The sequence below is a fragment of the Artibeus jamaicensis genome, unplaced genomic scaffold, assembly GCF_021234435.1.
Source record: "Artibeus jamaicensis isolate MK-2021 breed Jamaican fruit bat unplaced genomic scaffold, CSHL_Jam_final contig_774, whole genome shotgun sequence".
NCBI classification, from domain to species: Eukaryota; Metazoa; Chordata; class Mammalia; order Chiroptera; family Phyllostomidae; genus Artibeus; species Artibeus jamaicensis.
Genome location: NW_026521963.1, coordinates 130,417 through 140,028, shown reverse-complemented (window position 1 = coordinate 140,028; position 9,612 = coordinate 130,417). Strand labels below are relative to the sequence as shown.

Below are 9,612 nucleotides of genomic sequence, written 5' to 3'. Positions count from 1 at the left end.
GGGAATCGGGTACGGGAGTTGGGACTTTCTAAGCCTCTGTGCCACTGCCATAGAGACAGGACTAGACGCCGGGGAGTTAGGTGCGGAAACCGGGACACTCCAAGCCCCTGTGACGGCCCTGGGCGGCAGAGAGAGCCAGATACGGGAGCCAGGACATTCCCAGCCTCTGTGCCACTGCCCTAGTAATGGGCCTGGGTGCTTGAGGAGGCGGCTACTAGAGCCGGGACATTCAGCAGTGGTAGGCGACCAACGCAGAGACCAGTGCGAGGACCAGCGTGAGTGTAGGTGGAGACGAAGAACATCAAGAAACTTCAAGGAGTCTGTACCACTGAACTTCACAAGGAACATACCACAGAAGTTTACACCATAAAACCAGTGTTTCAGAACAGATCAATTTTGGAAGCAGAGACTAACAAGAAGAGTCTCAAACAATGGGAAGACAAAGAAACAATCCCCAAATGAAAGAAAAAGCAGAAACTTCAGAAAGAATGTTAGATGAAATAGACGCTGATCAACTATCAGACAGTGAATTCAAAGCACTGGTTATTACGAAGTTCAAAGAGCTCAAAGAGCTCACAGTGAGCTACCAGAAACTACAGGGAAATTATAATGATCTCTCTGCAAACTACAGCAACATCAAAAAGGAAATGGAATCCATCAGCAAGAGACAAGAGGAAATGAAGAATACAATTTCCGAATTGAAGTACACACTAGAAAGTTTCCAAAGTAGGATAGATGAAGCGGAGGATAGGATTAGTGAGTTGGAGGACAGGGTAGAAAGCATCTCACAGAAAGAGCAAGAAAATGAAAAGAGGCTCAGAAAGAATGAAGAGGGATTAAGAGAAATGCAAGACAATATGAAACGTAATAATATACGAATAATAGGAATACCAGAAGGAGAAGAAGAAGAACAAGGGATAAAAAACGTATTTGAACGAGTAATGAGAGAAAATTTTCCTAATTTGATAAGAGAAAAAGTCTCACAAATCCAGGAATCACAGAGAGTCCCAATCAAGAGGAACCCAAGGAGGCCCACCTCAAGACACATCATCATCAAAATGGCAAAATTCCAAGACAAAGAGAGAATCTTAAAGGCAGCAAGGGAGAAAAAAGAAATAACATACAAGGGAGCCCCAATAAGGTTAGCTACCGACTTCTCAATGGAAACACTTCAAGCAAGAAGAGAATGGCAAGAAATATTTCAAGTAATGAGAAACAGAGGCCTACAACCAAGGCTACTTTATCCAGCAAGGCTCTCAATCAAGATAGAAGGCCAAATAAAGAGCTTCCAAGACAAAAGAAGTCTAAAAGAATATGCCTCCACCAAACCAGCTCTACAAGAAATACTAAAAGGACTGCTTTGAGGGAAGGAAGGATAAGAGGGAGACAGAGAGGAACCCAGGTACAAAAATGGCAATGAATAAGTACCTATCAATAATAACCTTAAACGTAAATGGATTAAATTCTCCAATCAAAAGACACAGAATAGCTCAATGGATAAGAAAGCATGACCCACACATATGCTGCCTACAAGAGACTCACCTCAGGACAAAAGACCATCACAGACTAAAAGTGAAAGGCTGGAAACAAGTTTTCCAAGCAAACGGACAAGAAAAAAAGCTGGGGTAGCAATTCTCATATCAGACAAAATAGACTTCAAAAAAAAGGCTGTAAAGAGAGACCCAGAAGGTCATTTCATTATACTCAAGGGAAGAATCCACCAAGAAGACATTAACATTGTAAACATATATGCACCAAACATAGGGGCACCCAAATATATCAAGAAAATCTTAGAGGACTTCAAGAAAGATATTGACAGCAACACAATCATAGTAGGGGATTTGAACACCCCACTATCAAAAATGGACAGATCTTCCAAACAAATTATCAAAAAAGACATTGTGGCATTAAACAACACCCTAGATGAAATGGACTTAACTGATATATATAGAGCCCTTCATCCCAAAGAAGCTAAATATACATTCTTTTCAAATGTACATGGAACATTCTCAAAGATAGACCACATGATAGGACACAAAAGGAGCCTCAACAAATTCAAGAAAATTGAAATCATACCAAGCATCTTCTCTGACCACAAGGCACTGAAATTAGAAACCAACCCCAAAGAAAAAAACCCAAAGCACCCCAAAACATGGAGACTGAATGGTATGCTATTAAACAATGAATGGGTCAAGAATGAAATTAGGGAAGAAATCAAAACATTTCTGGAAACAAATGAAAATGATCGCACAACAACCCAAAACTTATGGGACACAGCGAAGGCAGTCCTGAGAGGGAAGTTTATAGCAATACAGGCCTACCTAAAGAAGATAGAAACATTTCAAACAAACAACCTAACCATACGCCTGCAAGAACTTGAGGAACAACAACAAAGACAGCCCAGAGCAAGCAGAAGGAAGGAAATAACCAAGATTAGAGCAGAATTAAATGACATAGAAACTAAAAGCACAATTTTAAGGATCAATGAATCCAGGAGTTGGTTCTTTGAGAAGATAAACAAAATAGACAAGCCTTTAAGTAGGCTCATCAAGAAAAGAAGAGAGAGGACACAAATAAACACAATCAGAAATGAAAAAGGAGAGATTACAACTGATACCACAGAAATAGAAGAGATTGTAAGAAATTACTATGAAGAACTGTATGCCAAGAAATTTGAAAACCTAGGGGAAATGGACACATTTCTAGAAAAATACAATCTTCCAAAACTCAGTGAAAAAGAAGCAGAAAATCTAAATTCACCAATAACAGCAAAAGAAATTGAAGCAGTAATCAAAAAACTCCCATCACACAAAACCCCCGGACCAGATGGTTTCACAGGAGAATTCTACAAAGCATTTAAGGAAGAGCTAACCCCTATTCTCCACAGACTATTTCAAAAAATTCAGAAGAATGGAAAACTCCCAAATTCTTTTTATGAAGCCAGCATCATCTTAATTCCAAAACCAGATAGAGACACAACAAAGAAAGAAAACTTCAGGCCAATATCGCTGATGAACATAGATGCTAAAATCCTCAACAAAATATTGGCAAATCGCATCCAACAACATATCAAAAAGATCATACACCATGATCAAGTAGGATTCATCCCAGGAATGCAAGGATGGTTCAATATTCGCAAATCAGTAAATGTAATACATCATATAAACAAAAGCAAAGACAAAAATCACATGATCATATCAATAGATGCAGAAAAAGCTTTCGATAAGGTACAACACCCATTTATGATAAAAACACTCAGCAAAGTGGGAATACAAGGAGCATTTCTCAAAATAATAAAGGCCATATATGAGAGACCTACAGCCAATATCATACTCAACGGGCAAAAACTAAAAGCTTTTCCACTAAGATCAGGAACAAGACAAGGTTGTCCACTTTCACCACTTCTATTCAATATAGTATTGGAAGTTTTAGCCACAGCGATCAGGCAAGAAAAGGAAATAAAAGGCATCCAAATAGGAAAGGAGGAAACAAAACTGTCACTGTTTGCAGATGACATGATAGTGTACATGGAAAATCCTATAGACTCTACCCAAAAACTCCTCAAACTAATTGATGAGTTTGGCAAAACAGCTGGTTATAAAGTCAATATCCAGAAATCAAAGGCATTTTTGTATACCAACAGTGAATCAGCAGAAGCAGAAATAAAGAGAAAAATCCCATTTGATATAGCAAAAAGAAAAATAAAATATCTGGGAATAAACCTAACCAAGGAGGTAAAAAACCTGTATGCAGAAAACTACACAGCCCTGAAGAACGAAATCAAGGAAGACACAAACAAATGGAAACATATACCTTGTTCATGGATTGGAAGAATTAACATTATCAAAATGTCCATACTACCCAAAGCAATATACAGATTCAATGCAATACCTATTAAAGTACCAATGGCATATTTCACAGACATAGAACAAACACTTCGAAAATTTATATGGAACCATAAACGAGCTCGAATAGCAGCTGCTCTTTTGAGAAAGAAGAACAAAGTAGGGGGGATCACAATACCTGATATGAAACTGTATTACAAGGCCACTGTAATCAAAACAGCCTGGTACTGGCATAAAAACAGGCACATAGACCAATGGAACAGAACAGAGAGCCCAGAAATCAACCCAACTCTCTACAGTCAATTAATATTCGACAAAGGGGGCAGTAACATAAAATGGAGTAAAGATAGCCTCTTCAACAAATGGTGTTGGGAGAACTGGACAGCTACATGCAAAAAAATGAAACTTGAGCACAGACTTACACCATACACCAAAATAAATTCAAGGTGGATAAAAGACTTAAATGTAAGTCATAACACCATTAAAGTCCTAGAGGAGAACATTGGCAAGAAAATCTCAGATATGTCACGCAGCAACTTCTTTACTGATATGTCCCCTAGAGCAAGGAATGTAAAGGAAAGAATAAACAAATGGGATCTCATCAAAATAAAAAGCTTCTGCATGGCTAAAGAAAACAGTATTAAATTAGCAAGACAACCAACTGTATGGGAAAACATATTTGCCAATGATACCTCAGACAAAGGTTTAATCTCTAAAATATACAAAGAACTTACACGACTCCACTCTAAGAAGACACCCAACCCAATTAGAAAATGGGAAAAGGACTTGAACAAACACTTCTCCAAGGAGGACATACAGAACATTCAGAGACACAGGAAGAGATGCTCAATATCGTTAGCTATCAGAGAGATGCAAATTAAAACCACAATGAGATACCACTTTACACCAGTCAGGATGGCTATCATAAACAAAGCAACAAACAACAAATGTTGGAGGGGGTGTGGGGAAACGGGGTCCTTAGTTCACTGTTGGTGGGAGTGCAGACTGGTACAACCATTATGGAAAACAGTATGGATTTTTCTCAGAAAAATAAAAATGGACCTGCCTTTTGACCCAGCAATTCCACTGCTAGGATTATATCCTAAGAATCCTAAAACATCAATATCAAAGAACCTATGCACCACAATGTTCATAGCAGCACAATTTACAATAGCCAAGAGTTGGAAGCAACCTAGGTGCCCATCAGTAAATGAATGGATCCAAAAATTGTGGTACATATACACAATGGAATTCTATGCTGCAGAGAGAAAGAAGGAGCTACTACCCTTTGCAACAACATGGATGGAACTGGAAAGCATTATGCTGAGTGAAATAGGCCAGGTGCTGAAAGACAAATACCATATGATCTCACCTTTAACAGGAAGCTAAACAACAAAACAAACAAGTAAGCAGGAAAAAAAAACCCCAAAAAACAAAGACACTGAAATAGAGAACAAGGGGATAGTGACAAGAGGGGAGAAGGAAGGGAAGTTAAGGGGAAAAAGGGGGGAGGGATTTGGAGGAACAAATAGGAAGGACACAGGGACGAGAACTAAGGGGGGGGGGAGGAAATGGGAGGGAGGTGGGGAGCAAGGGGCAGGGGAGGCTGGGATGGGAAAAATAGACAAAAAACTGTACTTGAAAAATAACTAAATAAATTTAAAAAAAAAAAAAGAAAAATTAGTTCCATATGAAAAAAAAAAAACACCCAATCTGGAGCTCACACTCTGTAACAAAGCATTGTGTACATAAATATTTGTATGAATACTGGCAAATTTTCCCTAAATCTTGTTTCATGGATTTATGTAAGTCTGAGAGCAGGAATAGAGGAGTATGTAATGACCAGAATGAAAATGAGGTGCTATAGGTTACATGTATTAAAGCTGTTTGAGGTGGGTGTGGAGTTGGTTACTGTAGATGTAGCTGTAGCTGTAGCTGGATTAAGAGGCGAGGCTGAAGAATCGATGATGGTGCACAAGAACTGTCCCAGGAGAACTTCTCCCAGAGGATGTAACAATGGTTTCATTGAATCAGAAGTTCAGCTGGATACTTGGACATTTTGTAGTTCTTATGTGAACCAATAGACAAAGATTAGAATTGTGATTCTGCCTGGGGTAGTGATTTTGATACCCAGGGAAAACTGGGATGCTCTACACGACTAGATCAGAGAGGATCATGTGTGAAATTTTGATCAGTCACAGACCTTGCTGAGCCTTTTTATCGCTAGGAGCAGGGACAACAGGTGCAGTCCCAGACCAGGGAGCCGCCCTAGCTCCTCAAAAAGAACCTGGGCTCATTACAAAGCCCTGAGAATGGTGGTTAAAAAGGGCTCCTGATGATGAACAGCATAGTCACTCTGTCAACACTCTGGATGTCTCTGGTCAGTCAGGGGTCATTCCAGAATCCCACTGATTTCAAGCAAGCTGTGCTTCTGGCCATGCTAGGACTGGCTTCAGCTGTTTGCTGCTCTTCTGTCCCTGGGTATAACTCAGTTGTCTGGAGGGTATACACCTCCTAATGGCCTTATTTTCTGGGTGCTATACATGGAAAGAAACATACCAGTGTGTGGATTGTTACATGCCTTTCCTGTTCCATCAAAAGCAGGAGAGCTGTAGTTCTTGCAGCAGCCTTGTACCCGGCACTTGCCCTTATCCCTCTACTAAGTCATAGTGATTCATAAAAGTCTAGCTCTAATTCATTATGTTCACAAAGTCTTCCATGACTATTACAGTTTATACTAGATAGACCTTTCCTTCTCTGATATCCTATGGACACTTAAACCATAATTTATTTGTTTCAGAAATATTGACTACCTGCTATATGTCAAGTATCATGGTAAGTCCTGCTATTGGAAAACTGAATCAGTTTTACAGAGATGTAAGGAAGATATGCTTTTTAGAGTAGTGACATGGTTAGGAGGTAGATAATGATAAGTTCCCTGAAATAATGTGTAGTTGTAGCTGAGTGAGGGAGGAGAAGGGGAGAGAGAGCGATCCTTTTGAGATGGAAGTATTTCCACAGAGAAGTCATTCAGCAGCCAGTATTTGAGTCAATTGGCCTCCAGGAGTTAGAAGGAGGCCTGTGCAGGAAGAGGGAGCAGCATGAATAAAGGAGTAAAAAATCAGGGGTCAGCATCTAATGCTTGTGTGCAAATGGACCCTAAAGGAAAAACAAAGTAGTTAATTGCTCTTTAATATGATAATATATGTAAAGAGCTGTTGTCTATCCATTGGCTTGTCAATTGGAAGGCATTTATCTCTTTTTAGTGATGACCATGCCTGAGGAGGATCCTCCTACCATCTCAGCAAGCAGGTGCTCTTGGAATTTTAAGGCCCTTTTAGAGATCACCAGGTCCACCTTTTTATATACTGAGCACAGACTCTCATCGCTGTTCCCTTTTGTTAGAGTCACTGAACTCCAACTGCATCCCATCTTCTGAATCCAGTCTATTCCCTGCAGGGAAATACTGTTACTCTCAGTGAAGGTGTAGCTCTGCTTATTCCATGGGCAATAAAGAAATGTGTACAGTAATATATTTTGACCAGGAGTTTATTATAAGGTGTGAAAATCTTAGGTCATTCTGGTTTTCTATGTATTCACTTGCTTCACATGAAAACCTCTTCTTAGAGCTATTGGTCAATCTACCTACTGTGCCCGAGTCAAGGACAAGTGCAAGGCTATGTAGAAAAGTAACTTTGCAATGCAGAAAAGGAACTGTTCCTAGCAGGAAGCCACCCATACATAGGTCATGTTACAATTTTAACTTGTGAAGCAGGTAGCAGATAATATAAAAAGAAACATTATTTTATGAAGCTGTCATTCAAAGTCCAGTGTAAAGGCTTCATTAACAACAAGAACACTGGGAATTTATTGACCAAGGGATTTGCATTTGTATTGAGAGTGTGTCCCTCACCTTTGAGAAATAAACTTGGCTAGAGTGTCTAATATCCACAGTCATGGGGATCTTTCCCATATCTTGCCACATCTTTTTCATCTTCAATATTCCTGAGAGTCTTGAAACCTACATTAGTTTTTTAAGGGCCCTTTAGTTTTTCTGGAAATATTATTAATTTCTATTTTGAAATCTGCTTGTTGCTTTGGGCTAAACCCTCAGAGGAAAATGGGGAAATCCCCTCGTAATCTTACTGCAGTCAGCTTTTATTTTAACTTATTTTTTCCAAGTATTCTGATCCTTAAAATAGGGATACTATGGAAAGGAGAAGATGATGTTGATTTGTGGCATCTCAGCTTAAAGTAGGATAAAGACTTTGGGGTGATGGGAGGTCAGTGAGGGACGTTTGGTTGGGGGTGGGGTAACATCATCACCTGGAGAGCTGGGGACTACTCAGGGAGCTATGAACACAGATGCTGTAAAACACTTATGTTGCGTAAATGCTTTGAGTTGACTGATATTTCCACACCAGGACGTTTTCTTACAGGTACTGATAGATCAAGAATCTGGGGCAAATGGAACTGCTATTACTGAGTTCATTCTACTGGGCTTGGTGGAATCGCCAGAGCTGTGGCCTCTTGTCTTTGTGCTCTTCCTCTTTGCCTACCTGGTCACAGTCAGGGGAAACCTAAGCATCCTGGCTGCCATCTTAGTGGATCCCAAACTCCACACCCCCATGTATTTCTTCTTGGGGAATCTGTCAGTTGTGGATATTGGGTGCATCACTGTCAATGTCCCCTCAATATTGGGTCATCTGTTGACCCACAAGCATGCTATTCCTTATGAAGCTTGCCTCACACAGCTTTTCTTCTTTCATCTCCTGGTTGGTGTGGACTGCTTCCTGTTGACAGCCATGGCTTATGACCAATTCCTGGCCATCTGCCGGCCCCTCACCTACAGCACCCGCATGAGTCAGATGGTCCAGAGCATTTTGGTGGCTGTGTCCTGGGCCTGTGCCTTGACCAATGCATTGACCCACACTGTGGCCATATCCACGCTCAACTTCTGTGGTCCCAATGTCATCAATCATTTCTACTGTGACCTCCTGCAGCTCTTCCAGCTGTCCTGTTCCAGCACCCAACTCAATGAGCAGTTGCTCTTTGCTGTTGGTTTCTTAATGGCAGGTACACCCATGGCTCTCATTGTCACCTCCTATGCCCATGTGGCAGCTGCAGTTTTATGAATCCACTCAGTGGAAGGCAGAAAGAAAACCTTCTCTACATGTGGTTCCCATCTCACTGTGCTTGCTCTATTCTATGGCTCAGGTATCTTTAACTACATGCTACTAGGTTCAGCCAAGCTTTCAGATAAGGATAAAGCTGTTGAGATTTTTAACATTACCATCAACCCCATGCTGAACCCAGTCATTTACAACCTCTGGAACCCTCACGTGCAGGGTGCCCTCAGGTGGGTGATCACAGGTAAGCGATCACTGACTTGATAAGCTGTGCAGTGTCCCTTCCTCCTTTTCTTTTTGGAATAAAGGAGAAATCCTCTGGAGCCAATAGCTAGAACAAATGATCCAGGACTGCTTCTATCTCTCTGAGCATGATAATTTTTTGGAAGTGATAATAGTTATTGTTTTCCAAAGAAGCCCTGCCTAGTTATAGGTAATGGGTATGTAAATTAATGGTAGGTCAGGTCAGTTGACAAATTACAACTTCAGTCACTGACTGCTCCCTGTGCTGGGTAGAAGTGAAACCTAGGAATGCTTACAGGTTCATATCCCACAGGGAATGGGTTTTTGGTTGGTTAGATTTTGGGTTTCCAAAAATATCCCTGCAGATTTCCCCATCAGGGGGTCATCTGATTCTC

At 40.5% G+C, this 9,612-nt stretch overlaps 1 protein-coding gene across 1 annotated transcript; it reads left to right on the top strand.

Moving 5' to 3' along the window:
- Positions 1-6,677: 6,677 nt before the first annotated feature.
- On the top strand, positions 6,678-9,238 carry LOC119055640 (olfactory receptor 3A1-like). The gene is given in 2 exon segments (XM_053672561.1): positions 6,678-6,722; positions 8,270-9,238. Coding segments are annotated over 2 exon segments (1,014 nt in total).
- The last annotated feature ends 374 nt before the right edge of the window (positions 9,239-9,612 follow it).